Source organism: Barbatula barbatula (assembly GCF_947034865.1).
Source record: "Barbatula barbatula genome assembly, chromosome: 8".
In the NCBI taxonomy this organism is placed as follows: domain Eukaryota; kingdom Metazoa; phylum Chordata; class Actinopteri; order Cypriniformes; family Nemacheilidae; genus Barbatula; species Barbatula barbatula.
Window position 1 is genome coordinate 3,806,693 of NC_136771.1, and position 20,309 is coordinate 3,827,001.

The following is a 20,309-nucleotide window of genomic DNA, read 5'->3' on the forward strand; positions in this document are numbered from 1 at the left end:
GTGACATGGGCAAATCTGGGTAAATTTAGGGTAAGGTGATCTGATAACCCCAACTTTCTATTCTAAAAACTTGCTCTCTGAAGATCAGGTAATGTTCCAGGGTCGGTTCATTTTAAGGAAACGTTACTAAGCTTCAGGGTTTGTCTGCGCTTTTGATGAGCGTCAAGTGGACGCAAATATGATGTAGCCTATAATATATTAATCTTTATTATTTTACAGTATTACACATTTCCAGTCACACCCATTGTGATTGAGCATTCACAACTGATTTTATGCTAACCTTTATGTAACCTTTTCAAAATAAAACAATCTTTAAATAAAACAATGTCATCTGTTCTAAATAAATGTAAGGATGTGTTAACATTAAATACTGCAGGCCACATACGTTAAATAAGGTTTATTATGAAATCTCCAAATATATACATAGTATGCAGACCTTACAAATCTTGTAACTTCAGAACAACCTATTAAGCATTTGCATCTCATTACTCTTTTCTATTACCAATATAATATTTGATGCATCTTGTGGTGTAATGGTTGGAGAGATAGACTTATAACCCAAAGCACATTTGATTCCCAGCAGGCAGGCCTGACTCGATTTTAAAACCAAGGACCATATTCTGAAATAAGCCTTACGCATTACGCACAGAGAAAAAACAACAAGCATCCTACATGTGTCTACATTCAAATCAATAGGCTACACTAGCAAGTATTCCACAATGCATTTAATTAAATAAAACAAGGTGTAATTGTCTCCTGCGAAATTCAAAGAGAGTGAACGATGTCTCCCTCTGTTGGCAGAAAAGCAAAAGACACTAGGCTTATTCGACTTCATTCCATCCTTCATTCGGTGGCGCATGTACAGTAAAGTAGTCGAACGCACCTAATAATTCTGTGTTTGCCTGCGCTATTTTGGGGACAAAATTAAGTACAAACTTTCTTTAAAAATAGAGTTAAAAGTGTGGTGTGTTAATATGTAGTATATTTCAAGAAGCAGGGCCAAACCAAAACATTTTACATAGTTGACTTTAAAGTTATTTTTTTAAAGCTTTACATGCCAGACCATAAAAAAATCCCTGCGTTTAAACTAGTTAATCATTCATTTAAATCTTAAACATGGTTTATGCATTTCATTTTTTCCTTACTGTAGGAAAACGATTTAATCTGAAATATTTTAGAGAATTCGTGTAAATAACTGTAAAGGTATTTATGTGCGCCTGCTTCAAAACAATTATACTTAAGTGGGTGCCTTAAATATAATTTAAAGCATTAGAATGAAAGTAATCATGAGTGTTTTCTTCTCTTCTCTAGTCGATAGGCTTGTTCGACTCTATGCGCGCCGCAAGATCCGACAGGCGGATGACATCAAAGTACCGCGAGAGTTATGCACAAGCCTATTTTCGCATTGGCACGAGTGCTCTAGCAATGACGTCAATAAAGGATTAAATTAACGCACTGTGCTATACCAGCCACACGGCGCACATAAGAGAGAATGTGATTGGCTACGAGCCGGTTGGAGGCGGGCTGAGTCTCCGTTTCCAGTCATTTGATTGGTCAGAGCGGTGTTTGTGTGGAGTCTAATCGTTAAACTTTTCTGTCCACCAGACAGAGACGAACAGGCAGCCTGTTTACTACGCCGTCCTGCTGCTTCGTCGACAGCAATTCACATCATTTAACATGCAAACGACACTAACGCACTAGTTTGCAAGGAAAAGGTGAGTGGGTCTGCACGTGAGTGTTTCTTTCGATTTTTTACGCTGTTGTTTGTACTGGAGGACAGAGAAGTAGATCCTTACGTGAAACAACTATCAGCCATTTTTCTTCCTTCGTGTAGTCGCAAATGAAGGAGCATGTATTCATAAATGAACGCTTTCCGTGGATTTTAATATGCTACAAATTATAAAAAGCCCTTAAAATGGATTTTAGTCGCTCTGTTGCAGTATGGCCTCGCGCAGCTGTCATTGCGGATGTTCGTGCTTCACTGACGTGTCGTCACATGACGCACCGTGCAAACATCAACATACCGTCACGCCAAAATTCAGAAAATTGTCTTAACAAGTAGTCAAAAACCAATGGGTAATAATAATACACACATTTAAATATCTAAGCGGTTCGTTGTACGTATTTTGCTGTACCTTGTACTTTGTATTTATCTGTAAATATATACAAATCAATACAATATAACGGCACCGACAATAACCGCGATATCAAACCTCGTCCGTTAATACTGCGCACAATATTGTAATTTATATAGGACCCATTTTAAATTCTGACCGCCAAAACAGGAGAAAAAAGTCCATCTGCCCTTTCAGGACCATTACAACATTACAATAATCCTTCCCATGACATATACACTTAAAGCTCCATTACACTTACATAAATAATTTAAGATGATTCCCTCCCTCTCTACCAACACATCAACTGCACACCACATATAAACAGTAAAAACGTAATGGAGGTTCTTATTTTACACACCACGACACTAATCTCCTACCTCTTATTCCACAGATGGAGGACGTGGCCTCCACTCCGGTTCTCGCAGGTCCATCCCAAGCCGCGTTTCCCCGTCCGGCCGCCTCGGAGCGCCGCAACAGAAAGTCTGGGACCGCTAACATTTTTCAGGGGGTGAACCTGAAGCAGCTCAGACGACTGTTCCACGCAGCGGGGGACCCCGAAGCGGACCAGAGAGCCCGGATGGTCTGGGGGAGCCGGAGAGCTGGGAGTGGCGAAGATGGAGTGGGCGGGGAGGAAGAAGGGGGGGGTGGAGGGTTGACGGAGGTGGAGACGGGGCTGGCACAGGCGCTGGTGGGACTAAGGGTCAGAGCGCGGAACAGAAACGGAATCAGGGAGTCTCACAAGGACACTACAGGAACAAGATGGGTCCGAGCATTCGGTCATCTCAGGTGAGTCAATATATTAGGCTAAGTATTAAAGTGATGCCATTGACTCAGCCGGCTTAGACTTCATTTAAACAGTTTGATTTGTATACATTTTCACTCTTTGTTTGTTCTTGTATGAGATTTTAACTTTATAATTTTGTTGCTATGCAAGCTCTGGTATTTTCTACAGATGCAAATCTAGTCGGATCAATGTCATCTGACTTGTGTAAAATTTTACGTATCATATTTATACAAAGCTGATGCATGGGAACTACACCAACTTCAATGCCATTGTTTGTGTGTGTTTGTGTTGGAAACATGCTAATCTGAACAAATGTAGGTCATGACGTCAGCAAAACACTCACCTCAGTACACAAACAGGAAAATCTAAGCACAGGTCACAAACAAACTGAAAGCACAAGATTGCACCTTAAATCTCCACCATATAATTAAATCCATTATTTATTTCTACATTCAGAATCAACGAGGGCTCGCTAGGAAAACAATCTGATGTCACAACTGGAGATGACAGTGATGAGAAGGAAGACGACTCATCTCTGGGAGCATGTGGAGGGCAAAGCACCTCTGAGGATGGATCATGTGACCAAGGTGACTTCCTGTCCACTGGAGAAGAGACCCAGGGGCCAGCCGGTGGTCCCAGATGGAGTTGGAATGCCGTTCAAGAGAAGGACCCGGAACGCTACCTGCACCGAATCCGACACTGAAACCGCTGACGGGAGCTGGGATTATCACCGACTAAATGCATGGAATCCGATTACTCGCTCGCTGTTCTTACAGATTTACTTGAAACTACAACCTCAATGAAACGCTAGTCTTATTCGAGCCATGAACACTACAGCCCCGCAGGGCTGAGAACAGACTTGAAGAGTAATTTCACCGCCTGTGAGTCTTGTATACCTGAGAGTTGTTGTGAAGTGATGTAGAGTCATTTAACTCTACAGGTTTGTGCCATTCTCACACCCTTTGACCTCCAGCACAGTTCCACAACACACAATAATGAAACACTATTAAAGAGTTCACCCAGAAATGTAAGAAAGGATTTACTTATCATTTCTCAAAACTGTATGATGTTCTTTCTTTTGTGCAACACAAGACGTTTTGAAAAGCATAAACAATGGAAGTGAATGGGGACGGGGGTCTTGTGTTGCACCAGTGACTCAAAACACTATTAGTTGTAGCACGTTTCATACAAAACACAACATGCTAAGTTCGAGATGTAAGATCTTAAGTTTGACCCACTGAAGTCATAATAGTTCAATGATACAGATATTTTTTGTAATTGGAGCAAGATAGCCCCTGTCGTTATTGACTTTCATTGTGTTTGTGCTCATTCAGTAAACTCATTCAGTAAAAATGAGGTGAACTACTCCATTAAACGAAAAATAGTGACTCGATTCCTATCAAAACTTCCAGAGTCCCTGCCTTCTGTTTTCTGTTGACATGAATGTATGGGGCCAGAGTGTTGGATTTGTATAATTTATGGATACGTGCTTGTATTTTTCTGCTATATCAGTTATGTATGTGTAGATTTGTAGTGCAGTTCTCTGTTGATCATTCTAGTATTGTTTTATATACAGGTAGTTTGTGGTTATTTGTAAATTATGCATTAGAACTGCAACATCACCAGTAGGTGAGGTTGTATAGCAGTATGCAGAACTCTAATCATTTTACAGACTATTTGACGTCTTCAAGAGCAATACAGACTCAAACATGTAGCTGACATTTCTTAAACCGAGTTCAAAAGAGAAAACACTACATGTGAATGTCATTTTTCTCATCGTCAAAAGCTGGAACTTTTAATTAAAAGGTTTTTGATCAATCAATCTCACGTCTCGTCTTTTATTAAGTACGGCACTGTTAGCTTCAGCATCTGTTATTAAATACATTACATACAAATTATACAGTCCATTGTCACGTTTTAAGGTCATCTTGATGACACCTGTAAATAGATTGTTACAGAATTACAATATCTTCAGTTTGGAACGACAGGAAAACGATAAAGAATGTCATCACTGTGAGAATGGAACGTTCCAGTGTTTCTTCACATGCCAAGTTGTCCACCAGTGTCGTATCAAAATCCGTTTCCCTGTGAGATTATGACTCCCCTGTTTTCCCCTACGAAGGTTAGGATTAGGTGTAGGGGCGGGCTTTATAGATCAATCAAAAGCACCATCCTCAAAGAATGAACCAATCAGAACCAGGGGAGTCAAAATATCATGGGGGGTTGAAATTCTGTACATCAGCTCATTTTCGGAAACATGCACATATGAAAAAGTAGAAAAATCAAAAAAGGCTGTTATATGGCAAGGGAGACGAATATGAGTGATTTATCAACATAAATTAAAGAACGAAACAGAAATAGTTTGTTGAAGTACACAGTACATCCATGTTTTAATGTAGGCAGTGCACTTTCCTATTGGACTATCAATGCGTTGTAGTTCCTCTTCCAGTGCTGAAGAGGGCGATAAAGCAGCCGAGCATCAAAGTTTAACTACAGAAGAAAGTGTCTCAGTCATCTTCTTATTGGCATGCATGTCCTATTGAAGGCTTGTGTGCCTATCCGTACAGTGTTAAAGTCAGCAATGCTCTCATTCAGAATTTTGTGTGTGGGGACAAAATGTTTCTCTCATTCTTTTCAACGCTCATCGTTCCCAAAATCAAGTGTTTCCGATGTCAAAAATGAAATTATTTTAAATGTCAGGCCATAAGCGCACCCACACACAACAGTGCCCATCACCACCAGGTGAAGAAGGGTCTCCTGCTTTGGAAGCTCTGCGTGTACGATTCGCTGTTGGCTCGTTGCGGTGCCCGGGCGGTCTCCACGCTAACGGGCGGCATCTGCACAAGGTCCAGCGGAGTCTTACCGTCCCTCAGAGCCTGAGTCAGATTGAGGATCTAAAGGACACAGAAAAGAAAAGTAGATGAGGAATGAGTCTTAGAAATTTATCAAGATTTAAACAACAGATTGTGTTACTTTTTTAAGACTAGTGTTTCTTTAGTTAGTAATTACACTGCAGATACATATTAAACTTTTATATTTTGAGCTTATTTAGCCAAACTGAAATGTAAACAAGCGGTAAATTAAAATCTGTTCTCACTTGACTAGTGGTCATATGTGTTCTTTTTCACAAGACACGTGAGAATCAATGAGATTTTAAATTATTGTCACTGTATTTTTATTTCAGTTTCGCTAAATAAGCTTAAAACATTTGGCTTTTCTAAAATCACTACGAGATTGAGTCGTTTATAACGTGCATTTGAAAAAGCAACTCCCCAAAACTATCTGACTTAAGACTTGTAAAACCTACATACTTACCGATTTGTTGCCACTTGGAATCACTGAAATGATTATCTAAGCTTCAGTTAATATATGTATTTGTTTATTCTTTGTGTTTGTAATTTACAAGACAACATAACACATGCAGATAGATGAAAAGTGCATAACTGAAGTCAAGTGATATTTTAAGACTCACCTGTCCCCTCATTACTGAGATCTGTTTCTTGAACTGTCCCCTGTCGAAACCCGGGTCTTTCTATCGATATAAACAAATAGAAACAATTACTAAGCTTAAAATCTCTCAAACGTACCTAACAAATAAGAGTCAGTGTCTTGATAGCCTACATCATCTAAACTGGTAAGGATATTGACCAGATTACATAAAAACCTTAATTTGTTTTTAACGCAGTCTCACCTTAAAAAGCTCATAGAGGTCTTCTTCGAGATCTTTGATGAAGTTTGGATCAGAAAATTTGGGAATCACTAAATCCCGGATCTCCTCGGAAAATGCAACTTTAGCCTGAGGGAGCCACGCCCAATAAAAAGGGTCTGAAAGCAAAACATTCGAGCCAAAGATTGTAGAATTATTAAAAGGTAATAAAAAAATCTTCCAACATCAAAGGAACATAAACATGTTTAAACATTTATTCAACAATCGTTTAACAATGTGATTGGTCAGTTGCTGTGTTTGTTTGGTGGATAATGGCTTACAGGCTCTCCACGAGTCCGGGTGTTTAAGAGGGAAAGCTAGGCCGTTATCAATGGCTGCCAATTTGATAATGGGATCCTTCACCACTACCCAATCATTGTCCTGGACAAAACAAATCAACTGTATAAACATCAAATGTAAAAACACAATGATTCAAATGAGTCTGCTATATTGGTGGACACCCACCCTGTTGCTTGACGTATCCATGGGATAGTCATATTTTATGAGCCAGTTATCATTTCCTCGATCTACAAACACACATAAATAAACTTGTTAGGCCAGTGCGAGCTGAGAGTGTTGTGTTAAAATGTGTTGTCGGCCCTTTTGTTTGACCTTTACCACGTAGTTTCTGTGGTTACCTGTGTTTCTGATGATGTAATCCAGCACCACAAGTCTCTCAAACTGTAGCTGCAGTTGGCGATTGGTGTTTTCGGGTAAAGGCTCGGCCTCGAACCGCCGTAGCCAGAAGTCGGCATCTTTATAGCCCTCGACAAAAAGCTGGAATGAGCCGACCTGCAACAGCCAATGGACGCAAGATTATAAACAGACAACAACCAATAGACCACTAGGGTCAAGAAGCACTTCCTGTTTCAGTTTATTCGTCTTTATTCGTCTAAGTCTAAAAGATGTTTGTTTAACATTCATTCAGTATTAAATATATGTGTTAAACAACTGAAGAAGGAAGAGCAATTGTTTTCAAGAAACAAAAGTGGATGAAAAAAACACTGTTTACTTTCATTCTTTTATGTATGAAATTGTAAGTAGATTTTTACAGATGCGATCTATTAAGATAACTATACAAACGTTTAATAGCCGAAAGAGTATTAAGACATCTTCTCCAGGCAGATAGGGGGAGCCGGGATAGACTTACCTTAGGTGGCAGGCCAATCCTATGGAATCGTTGGCCGACTGTGGGGACTTTTTCCAAAGCTAACCTCTTTCCTCTGGACTTTACGCGGTCGATGGCGCTATAATTGAACGTCTCGCTCGCTAAATGCACCACCTAAGACAAAAAGAAGAGTCTGTGATCTTTTTACAGACTGTATCAATGCAACAAAGTAAACAAACGTTACTGCCCACAAGCGCTCTTGTGGCCAAACTTAAAGCGGCCCTGCAACAGTGTGTCATGCATTCTGACTTATGTACAATTGTCTTCTCATGCTTGACATGGTCAACTTGTCAAAAAACGAGTTGGACGTATGATGTACTATTTCTGTGCTCGATACACTCCCTCAGTGTTTGTACAGGTTTCAAATGTTTTTTTCCAACATGAAACATCGGTACATAACAACTTTTCTTGGAACAAATTCTCCTGGAAAAGCACTTGGCACGCCCATGCATCATCCGGGAGAAGGAGCATGCTAACAAATCATTTTCACGTGTACAGGAGAGAACTACGTTCGCGGAATTCAGCTGTGTTTGTCTGTTCACTGCATTTGGGTGACGAATGTTATATAAACGGTGGATATAACGCTGGATTTTAAGAAACAAAAGTGGATGAAAAAATTGTTTGAAACTGATAGATGGGGCGGCGGTCCCAGCCCTAAACGATGCCGGACATGAACCGCACACGGTAAGTGAAACTGTCTGTATATATACAAAACAATTCAACAAAATGTATATTTGATGCAATTAAAATTTATATAAATGACATATATACAAACAGTTATTAGCCACTAGCCAGATCGATCAACAAACACAGACTGGAAATTAACTTTGGGCCAGGAGCGTGCGTCCGGTGAAACAATCCATAGATTAAACGTCTACCTCCTGTCAATAGACAGTAATAAAAAACTGCAGACTGCTCTCAGCGTGTAGGTGTGTGAGGCAAGCGTTGTGTTTAGGCACGTGGTGGACTGTTTGTTTTCAACTGTGCCAACAACAGGAAATGAAAAAGGTTGAAAAACAAACGTGAAACCGCCATGGTTACCACTCTGCTTTCCCTTGTCCTAATTTCTCTAACTTTTAGTTTCACACTACACTTGGTGTGCTGTTTTCATACCTTGGTGCGTGGAACAATATTGAGTTCTAGTTTCTGGTCCACTAAGCTGGCTCCGGCCTCTGACAGGTAACCCTGGTTGAGAACCAGACAGTCCCGTCCAAAACAGCAGGGACAGCACAGTTTCTGCAGCCATTTGGTCCATTTTGGGTTCAGTTGCCCGTAGGGTTCCTCGTTCTTTGGTTTGAAGACCCCGATGATCTTCTGTTGGTGACGAGAAACATTTCAGGTCATGCTGCATGTGAATCAGCATGTAACGTGACAGATCTGCTCGACAAACAGCTTTCTGTTTTAATACAACATCCCATTCTGGTGGATGTCACATAATTTAAAACATTAGCTTAACTGTGAAAAATCACAGTTGAAGTCCCTAGTAACATGCATTGCAGACCTTAAGCATCTTTATAAAATCTACAGTAAATATTTTATTCTGCACTGCAAAGCAATAAGAAACAATTTAAATTAAATTCGACATCAATCTAAATAAAACGTGTCGTCATGTTTGAACTTTCTACCATATTGGCTCCCTTATAAGATAACACGGCGTTGAAATATCAAATTATTTGTTTGTCTTCACCTGATGTAAAGCAGTCATATACATCTGTAATAGCGAGTATTCATATTGTGAATATTTTCATATTCAAATTTGATCTCAACAGGACACTGGCCAGCAAACCACCTGATTTTGCACATGCCCACGAGGCTCATGACTCATGCGAGTTGCATCACTATTGAACAGAAGAACGTTCCAGTGTGTTCACAGTAGAAAGACTGAGACTGAACCTTTCTGAAGACCTTAAGGGACCAGACTGAAACATCTCACAGAAGCCTGAAACAAACATCCTTCACAGCTCAGCTTCACCCCCTACAGGCTGATCTAGTGGATTTATTCATTCATACGTGACTTTTTCTATACATAGGTGAATTCGATTTTACCGTCACCACTTATCTGAGGGATATTTCCCTTAAAATGTTTGTTTTCATTATTTATTGACCATCATGTTATTCCAAACGAAATTCCAAACGTAAAATGAGTGTGATGTGAAGTTGGCTTTCTAGTTAACAGTATCCGGTTGCCACTTCGCAGGAAGAGAAAGTTGCTTCAGAGCCTGACCAAGCTATGGCATTGAAACGTGCAAAATAGGAACAGAACTGTGCATTAAGAAAGCAACTCATGTTGACTTCACTAGCAAAGATTCACTAGACAAAAATAGTCAAGCACTTGAAAAATGAAACAAATTAAGAAAATAACACAGAAAGCATTTACATATATAATCATTTTATCCAAATCAATTTTCAGAAAAGAAAACATTCCAGAAAAAAATATGTTATTTATTTAATCATTAATATGCGATCAAGTTAATATTTAACCTTTTAACCTCTGGACAACGACGAAACACTAGCTCTCTGAATCTGAGCTAGAAAAGTAGTTTCACATTCTCAGGCTGATTGAAAGATAATCTGATGAATGAACGTACTCATCTAACCACATTGGCTTTGGTTCAATACTGTGTGTATCACACTCACACACTTCAAGAACTCATACTGAACAATTAGGCCACATGTGACAGCTCTCAAGTCAAACCATGCCTCTCGTGAAAGCCGTTAACCTATTGTGAGGTTTCATTGAAAAATAAATACAGGAACCCTTTCAGATGAAGCAGAAGTGAGTGTTAGGCAAGCAGACGTTTATGACTAAATGATAATGACTGCTGCTGTATTTCAGTTATCTCTTTAACTGTCTGTGCAGTGAAACAGCGATGTGTCTAGAGACCTTGAACAGCTGGAAACACACAAATGTGCCTGTCAATCCCTTAGACTCGCTTGAAAACCATTATAACTAAATAATCGTATTTACCTTTATTTGTATTTACATTTATTCATTTGGCAGACGCTTTTATACAAGTAGGAGAGCATATACTTTTGTCAACACCCTAAACAGTACCGTTAGTTTACAAGGCGATGCTACTAGGAGGATTAAAGCTTGAGTAAGCTTGATCTCATGCATGTATAATTTGACACAATTATTTTCTTAAAGCTACCACCTCTAAAACACATCTCAAGAAAAAGAGATACACGCGTGTTTAATGGCACTTTAAATGTATTGGTCTGACATAGACTTATGTCAATATACATGTTATTTATTTCATATCATTTATAATTTCACATCTTTCTGCTTCTGTGGCTACTATATGGATGAATAAGGATAAATTGCAAAGCTGCTTTTCAGTAATACAAGCGCTAAACGTTTCCACTGACATTAAGCTCTTAATAAAAACATTAATATGGGCTTTATGCGGTGGAAAGACGTCACAGTGACAGTTTTAATATGTGATAAAGTCCCCAGTGTTGAGTAACACCCAAAAAAAGTTATTTAGAAAGTTCACATTCTTGTTTGCAGGCCTGAGCTGATGACACAGCTGTTAATGTAATGCTTCAATTAACAACATGCATAATCTCGGTCTGCGAATGCACATATAAGCGATTAAAATGTCTTAAGTAACGAATCAAATCAAAGTCACGTCAACTTTCTCACCCCTAATGAGTCTTTGACGAAGTAGCTACCGCTGGAGCCCTGGTAGATCCGCTCGGGATAGATCCCCTCCTCGATGGCCCGCTCTGCCCTCCGGATGATTTCATTGAACACCGGATCCTCCGGGAATTCGTTTCTGTGCGGGTCACGGGGAGTGGCGCCTCGATCCCGGTCCAGCAGCGGCTGACGCTCCCGGCTGCGCCCGGGACTCCCCGCCGCCAGACGGACTACGGAGCCTGGCGTGCCTCCTAATCCGCCCCGGGGACTCGTCGGCTCGGCGGGACCGTAGTTGCCATCGTTGAAGTCGCGAGTAGGAGAGACTAACGGGCTCGTCTCGTCCATGGCGGAAAGGTGGATAAAGGGGGACCGGGGAAATTAAACAGACAAACGTCCGTTTGTTGCCGTAATGAAATGATGGAGCTCGGTACAGTTGATTGCCAACAAACCAGTCACATGACTCTGCGCTTCCGTATAGAGGCGGGGCTAATAAGTGACGCCTAGCCACGGGCCAATCAGCACTTCGACGTCGTATTGACTCTCTATTTGTGAGCCGTTGATTGGTTTGAAGAACGACACCCACATCGACCATGTGATAAAGCACAACACATCGGCGCATCATCCTCATGCCCTACTCCCTTCGAAGTGGAAAGCGCTTGATGTATAAACGCTAAACGCAATTGTATATTTTAACCTGTCCGTTAAAAAGTGACTTGGCGAACGGAGCAATAAAAACAACGACATATTGTCTTTATTTGGTGTGACGTTTTGTATGGTGTTCCCTTCCAGCAGGGCCCTTCTGAGGGCAACATATTCAGTTTGGCACGCACGTCAGGAGTTGACTCGATGGATGAGAATACTGAATTGTGACCTGTAAACACGACTTTAAATCTGCATTTAAATTGAAGTGTTTCCCCAAAGACAATTTCAGTAAGAATATAGTTTCAAAAATCGTTCTACATTTAAGAGGGAAGAGAGTCCACTCCATAGAAGAACGATGTGTATGATATCTAGGGTCACTTTCAAGGCCGTGTTTATTTTGAATTTTTTATAAATGCTTTATTGGACATTTTGTTATAACAAAACAATGTTACAACAGAAATTTTACATAAAGAAACACTTAGATTAATGAAAAGAGAGAAAATAAAACATTACCATGGCTCGAAACAGACAAGACAAGACAAAAATACAGGAGAGGGAGTTACACAAATAATACAAAAATTACATATTAAATAGGTTGACAAGCTTATAGGCAGAGCAAATTTTACAAGTCCTTTGTGCTTTCATATTGGAAGAAAACATAGTTGTTTTTAAATACTGTTTTATCTCTTGTAGAAATACTATAAAAATAGGTTTGCTATTAGAAAATTTACATTTATGTAAGTTTACAAAGAGAAAGAATTAGGTTGATTATAAAACAAGCTTTTATTTACAGCAGATGAGCGAAATGAACGACGAAACAAATGCCAGCCAATCACAATCCAGTAAGATTTAAAGGGCTCGCACATGTAAATTGTAAAACTCAAGAGCGCCAGCTTAGAATAAACATAATGTTATCGTTTCTGAATATGAAAAAGTGTTCAGAAATTTCAAGTTTTCAAAGCTGAACCAAATTATGGATTTAGGTAGTCAGGGAGCGTCCAAACCTTTCGTTTTTATACTGCGAAATAGTTTCATTTTCACGATCTGTCTGTTCTATTTAGAATGGATCGTTTTTCTTAGAATAGAATTCAAATGTCTCACTTTAGAGAAGTGTTGGGTGTGACATATCCACGAGTTGTCTAATGGGTGATGATCTTTGACAGAGCGGTATGACTGGACTCTAAGGGACGCGACGCGGATCATATGATCGTGTTGTAGCAACACGAGTTTCCAAGGGGAGGTGACAGGAGACCCCACAGAGAGACGGAGGATGAGGCAACAGTCACAACATTCACAACAGTCATCATTCAGTAGCAGACACAACCGACTAGCAACTTGTTTAAATGATTTTAGAATATATGTTATAGCATTAAGTGTAATGCATTATTGCATTTAATTGTGAAATTCGCATCAGCTGGATGTTTGCTCTTAAGTTGACATACAGGTCTATAGATATATGACTGATGATATGATGGAGTCAGTTTGGGATCTGTCTGAAACAGAAGACTCTTCACCGGTCTCTGAGCTCTCATTCAGCCTGCAGAACCTGCAGTGTCAGGACGGGTAAGTTATCATTTCAAGTGCTGCACTATTAATTATAAAAAAGTTATAATAAAATACATCAATATACATTTGAAATGCACATACTGTATACATTTATAGCCAATTCTTATACATATCATTATTCATTATAAGTATAAACAATAAATATAAATATGAAACTAACAAAAAATAACGTATTAACTATTATTCTTATGATTTAATTAATTCACCTACTATTTCTAAATAGTAAATGTTATTATTGTGTATATATATATATATATATATATATATATATATATATGAAGTAATAATTCATATTTCATGGTTATTTAACGCTTAAGTGTGTCTGAAAAGAGCCCGAGCCCCCGGAGAAAGCTCGTTTTGACGCCTGAATGGATCAGCCCACAGATGAACACACTCTCCAGGGACAGAGAGATGCTAACAGGTCTGAACAAGTGCTTCTCTCTCTTTTAAACACACACACACACACACACACACACACGTACACACACAGACTAATTAACTTTCTTCTGAGGGCACTTAACTGTCTGCAAACTTGCCAAATTGATGATTTTATCTTAGTTTAGAGAACATGCTAGCAAACCTGTATGATAATATTAATTATAACTGCCAGTGTGATTCATTGGGCAGCAATTGTTCTAGCTAATAGTTGTTTACATTGGTTACAGTATACACCAGAAGACACTAGTGATCTATTCAAGCAGGACATGGGGAGGGACATGGATTCGTTGTTTTTTCTTATATTGAAAAAATGTGCTTGTTAATAATCTTATACCATAAGCCTAATAATTGCATAGGAGTAATCTCAAATGAAAAAATCCCTGAAGATCAACTCTCATTATTAATCCTATGAATTACTGCAATTTTCTTTGAATTGTGTCTTTAAGTGTCTGCTGTGAAAAGACGAAGAACAAGGTATGAAAAACATGCACATGGTTAACTAATAATCAGCAATGATCACGGGATTTAACACACAATCACAGAGAGTATTGTTCTCTGTTTTCAAGCAGAAGTCTTTCTCCTAAATCCTCTTCAAACAAGGTAAGACACATGCACTGACCAAACCTGATCTATAATACAACTGGAAACTTTGGGGAATTCTTGTAAAGACACTTCATGTGTAAAAAAATGAAGTGCAACCGCAAATACACTACAATTAGATATTGTCTCTCTGTTTTTATCACACATCAGAAAGTCCAGTCAAGACGTCTGTGGAGGGACCTTCAGGGTTCTGCTGCTAATAAGGAGAATGAGAGAGCTATTGTCAGTAACATTAGTCTACTCTGTTAGTGTCTTTATATCTTGGCATGACATCTGTATGTTTTTTTATGCAGTGCATTGTTGAACTGCATGTTTGTGAGTAGATGTTGTATTTCCTTATGTTGACTCATGTCTCATGTCTCATGTCTGATGTGGAATTATGGGTAATGTTGTTTGCTTTGTACAGCAGAAGAGATTGCGAGTGCAGCTGTCCAGCAGATTCTCCAGTTCATCAGTGGAACCAGAATCAGCGCATAGCACTGGAAAACGTTACTGCAGTGATCCAGAAGATGACGCTAGTTGTACAAGGGAGACAGATGCGGTAGACTCAACGGTGAAAGCCTTATAAATGTGCCAATATGTTAAATATGCTTTTCTTTTTTCCTTTTTTACTGCATTTTGTAACATGTTTCTGCTATTTGTGCAAGTGAATATCAGATTTCTCGCTGTGAATCTATAGGCTGCTGCGAGGATGTGTAGAATGAGGTCGCACATAAATGCTCCTCCTATTCAAATAACCGAGGCCGCCGTCGCCGATCTCACCCTGATAGGAGACTTTAGCAAGGTACAAGTTCACAGACCAAGAAACAAGAATCTAGAAACAAGTAATAGATATCCATATTGTAAATTTTCATGCAATTGTTTCCATAGCAACACCTGCTTCCTGTTCAGAGCGTCGGCCATCACGAGCTTAACTGTGTCAGCGTGCACACTGTAAGAAATCTTCACATTCAATAAAATGTTCCATTAAATCCCTCCAACAAATTCAGTTTTGAATACTTACATTTTTTTTATCCTCAATCATTATATGAGTTTTAGGGCTGTAAAATAATGATTAATCGCGATTAATCGCATCCAGAATATAAGTTTGTGTTTACATAAATTCTATGTACTATGAGTATTTATTTTTTCTTTATATATAACATATACATGTATATACTTTTAGGAAATATTTACATGTATTTACATATTTATATTTACTATATAAGATTTTTTACTGAAGATAAAACTTCAATTATATGTAGTTATATATACTACTTTTTTCCTTAAATATATGCATGTATGTGAATGTTTTTATATATACAAAATAATTATGCACAGTACACAGACAAATATTATGTAAAACACAAACTTTTATTCTAGATGTGATTGTTTGACAGCCCTAGTTTTTATGCATTTTAAGTATAACTAGTGCCTGTTTCTGACCTTAAAGGTGGCATCTCTGATCCGAGGTGAGTTTGGTCCTGCCGTGGAGGACTTTCTCATCATCGACTGTCGGTATCCATATGAATATCAAGGCGGCCATATTAAGGTACTCATACTGTATATAATATGTTCATTACAAATTAATAAAACCTCTCAATACAAAACTGCACGTTTTAAAGTATTTTATCAATGAGTGCAATAGCATACAGATGTAATCTAAGCTACTGCACAAAAACTAAAAGCCATAAACTTTTTATGGGGTCTGTATGAACCCTGTCTTTTTGTAGGTCAGATTTGTAGGTTCGCATTCAGATGATCTAAGGTTTAAAATAACATTTCTGTACTTTAGGGGGCAATAAACCTCCATACTGAATCTCAGATCCAGCAAGCTGTATTCCAAGCATTGGAAAAGACTGAGCTTTACCCAGACGGAAGTGTCTCCTCTAGGGGACGACATGACCGGTGGTTGAGCTGGGAATCTGACTCAATGGCTGCGAAAGAGGAGGGCTCATCATTGCCGCGGAAACTGATAGTGTTCCACTGCGAGTTCTCATCCAAAAGAGGGCCACATCTGTAAGACACACACAGAGACCTTCAGTTGGTTTTTGACAAATTTGTGGCATGAATTTGGTCCTTAGTATAATCAAACATAAACGTATTCCTTATGTTTCTTGCCTGTCCAACAGATGTCAGTATCTGAGGAGGTTAGACAGAAATCTAAATGTGTACCCAAACCTACACTATCCAGAGCTCTACCTTCTGCTGGGTGGTTACAAACACTTCCACAGCTGCTATCCGGTAGAACACAATACCTGTGCATTTGTTAATTTACACAATGCAATGTCTATGTAAAGTGTTTCACTTTCCTTATCAACATATATAGCATACTCACCAAAATCTCTGTCTTAGAACATGTGTGAACCGTGTGGATACGTACCCATGCGTCAACAAGAGTACCAGGACCAACTGCATGGCTTCCGCAGGAGAAGACCCACTCGACAGCGAAGGCGACGGCCAGTCAGAATTCAAAGAACGACACGATAAAAATGACCATTATATATAGTACATGGAAATATATAGACAATAGCTGCACCACAGGTTGAATACTTTCCATTTTGACCTCAAGGCTCCCCATTGTTCAAAACAATATCTGAAGTCCCTCCCAATAAAAATTTCTACCCAATAAAACAATTTAATCATTGTAGGCCTCTACAATGCCATCTTGAGGCCCCTAGTTGAGAAACACTGCATTGTGGATATTTATGCAATTTTTGTTCTATGGTATGTTTTAAGTTGTGTCTTTAAGGTCTGAGCACAGAGTTGTCTTTATGTTTTATGTTATTCATAAATAAAATATAAATAAAAAGACTGAATTAGCACATGTCTCATGTGGTCACGTGTTCATCGATAAATGTTACCGTTAGAATGTATCCCTTTGCTGTTCTGTAAATCATTAATATGGCAAATATTATTAAATGTGCTATATAAATAAACTTACTTTGCAAATAAACGCATAAATATTAGCAAACGACCCTCAAGGTTGGAGCGTTGTGATGACGTCAGCTGGAACGTGAATACGTTCGCTCCGATTGGTCTCGTGCGGCAGGAAGCGGTTCCCTCCTTCCTGGTAAGTAACTTTCGCAAGCGCCATCCTGCTACATCCCCAGCCGGTCCCGTTTGACCTCCGATCTGTCAGCATTTGTGTTCCGTCTCCCGGGGCCGTGTCTCCGTTATTTGGTGCGAACGTACCATTTGCATTTGAAGGCGTTTGCGCGAAGCGACATGGCCGCGTATAAGATCGTGCTGATCCGCCACGGCGAAAGCTGCTGGAACCAGGAGAACCGTTTCTGCGGCTGGTTTGATGCCGATCTGAGCGAAACAGGAGTCGAGGAAGCCAAACGGGGCGGACAGGCCCTGAAAGGTGACTTTCAAATGCATTGCTTTGAAATAGATCTTGTGGTTTTGCATGGCAATGGATTATGCATGGCCATGTCGCTTGACCACTGCGACAATCCAATTGTGCAGAGATGCGTCATGCACATTAGTATGCTGATATACTGATGTAAAAATGGGTCCATGATTTTGATGTATGCATGTACAAAGCTTCTTACTTGGTGTCACGTGGTTGTCTTTATATCAAATGGTTGGATTATTTTCCTATACTATGTTTTTATGAATTCCCGTTTTGTCATCTTTGTTCCTAGCAACAGTAATATCTCCTATCAACCATCATAACATGAATATAAAGTATGCATCTTTTTTCTTTCAGATGCGGGTTATGAGTTTGACATATGCTACACGTCCGTGCTGAAGCGTGCTATAAGGACCCTGTGGCTGGTGCTGGATGGCATTGATCAAATGTGGCTGCCCGTGCATCGCACCTGGCGTCTGAATGAACGCCACTACGGTGGTCTCACAGGCCTCAACAAAGCAGAGACAGCAGCCAAACACGGGGAAGCTCAAGTGAAGATCTGGAGACGCTCCTATGACACCCCTCCTCCACCCATGGACCCAGATCATGACTTCTTCTCCGCCATCAGTAAGGTTTGTAGTAGTGTATTCATATTTGTACCCTCAAGATCTCAATCTTGTTTTGTTACTGCTTTACAACGCCAAATGTCGTGTTGCTGCAGGAACGTCGCTACGCCGAGCTGACGGAGGACCAGCTGCCCTCCTGCGAGAGTCTTAAAGACACCATAGCTCGCGCTCTGCCGTTCTGGAATGAGGAAATTGTTCCTCAGATCAAAGAGGGCAAGAGAGTTCTCATCGCTGCCCACGGCAACAGCCTGAGAGGCATCGTGAAGCACCTGGAAGGTGAGAGACTGTCGGATCACATCTACAATTACAACCGGAATGGTGCTTCTGCTACTGGGAGTGTATTATGATGACCCATGTGTTTTTTCCAGGTATGACAGAGGAGGCGATCATGGAGCTGAACCTGCCCACCGGAATCCCCATCCTCTATGAGCTGGACAAGAACCTGAAGCCTGTGAAACCCATGCAGTTCCTTGGAGATGAAGAGACGGTCCGCAAAGCCATGGAAGCTGTCGCCGCACAGGGCAAAGCCAAGAAATAGACGACAACATTCTACGATGGTCTTTCTTTTTCCACATTTCTCCTCGAAAAGTTTAGAACCAAACCAATGACCAATTCTAGGGACCATCTTAATAAAAATAGAACTCTGCTTCAGAAAAACGTATGTATATATGAATTAAAACTGAGCCACAATATGTTTTAGCTTCTTAGCTTGAAATAGTCCCTGCACTGAACATTTCAAAAGATGGCACAAGTGTTTATCTGTGATGGCATAGCTTTTACTGTATCCAGGCAACAGCTTATATTAATGATTGGGTGGGCTGCAAATTTGGTGTGTTTCGATTCATACAAAATTGCCCTTTATCTTTATACGCCCACAGACGTGCTCTGAAAATACTCCATGCTTTGAAAGTCAGCATTTAAGATGTGAGGTTGAGTGGTTATAAAAAGCAAAATATATTCAAATGAGATTTAAGGAGATATTTATGAAGATGGTTGTTTTTGTCCTTTGTCTGGTAATTGTACTGTAACTATGTTGTAATCATACTGTCGTCCGTGTTATATGCACTGCATTTTGGCCCAGGTTTTCACATATTCCACAAACATGTACCGAAAAGTGAATTTGAATTGATTTTCATGCATTTGCCCATCCTTCACATATTAGTTTGGAGAACTTGCCTGAAAGAGAGTATTCTACTTTGTTTGCTTACATGAATAATGTGCAATCCCAATAAATGTTAACCTACTTGAGCAGAAATATATGTTGCTTGTGTTTTACTTAAATTTTTGCACATTTTATGTGTCAAGACCATCATGCATTTTATTTATGATGATATAATAATACAAAAATAATAAGGTGGGAGTTCTAAGGTGTTTTACGGTTTTTGCTTTTATTGTATACATGGTTGTTTACCTTTGGTTGATAGGCTACTTATTATGTACACCTATATATTTGGTGGAGACCCTAAAAAAGGTGGACCCTAAATAATAATAATTATAATTTAATTATTGTGTTATACTGTGATTATAATTAAGTTTTAAAATATTTGCCACTCTTTGATTTCTGTAATGTTACCAGAAAGGAATATTATAAAAATACCATTAGACTTGAATTGTGGAATATTGATAAAATATAACTATGTTGTATGGTCTCTTGCAATCAAAATGTAAAGCACATTCAAAAGGAT

At 39.4% G+C, this 20,309-nt stretch overlaps 4 protein-coding genes across 4 annotated transcripts; 3 read left to right on the forward strand and 1 right to left on the reverse strand.

Annotated features, from left to right (window-relative positions):
- The first annotated feature begins 1,427 nt into the window (after nt 1-1,427).
- On the forward strand, nt 1,428-4,730 carry avpi1 (arginine vasopressin induced 1). The gene is made up of 3 exons (XM_079462644.1): nt 1,428-1,715; nt 2,509-2,903; nt 3,358-4,730. Exons 2-3 carry the CDS (start codon nt 2,509-2,511, stop codon nt 3,602-3,604), a joined length of 642 nt encoding a protein of 213 aa, XP_079318770.1. The 5' UTR covers nt 1,428-1,715; the 3' UTR covers nt 3,605-4,730.
- On the reverse strand, nt 4,726-11,935 carry pi4k2a (phosphatidylinositol 4-kinase type 2 alpha). The gene is made up of 9 exons (XM_079462622.1): nt 11,422-11,935; nt 8,889-9,089; nt 7,758-7,889; nt 7,246-7,399; nt 7,073-7,134; nt 6,889-6,988; nt 6,593-6,726; nt 6,374-6,433; nt 4,726-5,795 (listed from the first exon to the last, which is right to left on the reverse strand). The coding sequence occupies exons 1-9, from the start codon at nt 11,758-11,760 to the stop codon at nt 5,634-5,636; spliced, it is 1,344 nt and encodes a 447-aa protein (XP_079318748.1). The 5' UTR covers nt 11,761-11,935; the 3' UTR covers nt 4,726-5,633.
- A 1,537-nt stretch (nt 11,936-13,472) lies between these two features.
- On the forward strand, nt 13,473-17,228 carry cdc25d (cell division cycle 25 homolog d). Its single transcript, XM_079461568.1, has 11 exons — nt 13,473-13,620; nt 13,941-14,044; nt 14,508-14,535; nt 14,631-14,661; nt 15,068-15,214; nt 15,341-15,445; nt 15,532-15,594; nt 16,094-16,192; nt 16,436-16,659; nt 16,773-16,884; nt 16,996-17,228. Exons 1-11 carry the CDS (start codon nt 13,514-13,516, stop codon nt 17,128-17,130), a joined length of 1,155 nt encoding a protein of 384 aa, XP_079317694.1. The 5' UTR covers nt 13,473-13,513; the 3' UTR covers nt 17,131-17,228.
- A 400-nt stretch (nt 17,229-17,628) lies between these two features.
- Nucleotides 17,629-20,189, forward strand: pgam1b (phosphoglycerate mutase 1b). Its single transcript, XM_079462643.1, has 4 exons — nt 17,629-18,007; nt 18,356-18,630; nt 18,720-18,900; nt 18,993-20,189. The coding sequence occupies exons 1-4, from the start codon at nt 17,869-17,871 to the stop codon at nt 19,160-19,162; spliced, it is 765 nt and encodes a 254-aa protein (XP_079318769.1). The 5' UTR covers nt 17,629-17,868; the 3' UTR covers nt 19,163-20,189.
- The last annotated feature ends 120 nt before the right edge of the window (nt 20,190-20,309 follow it).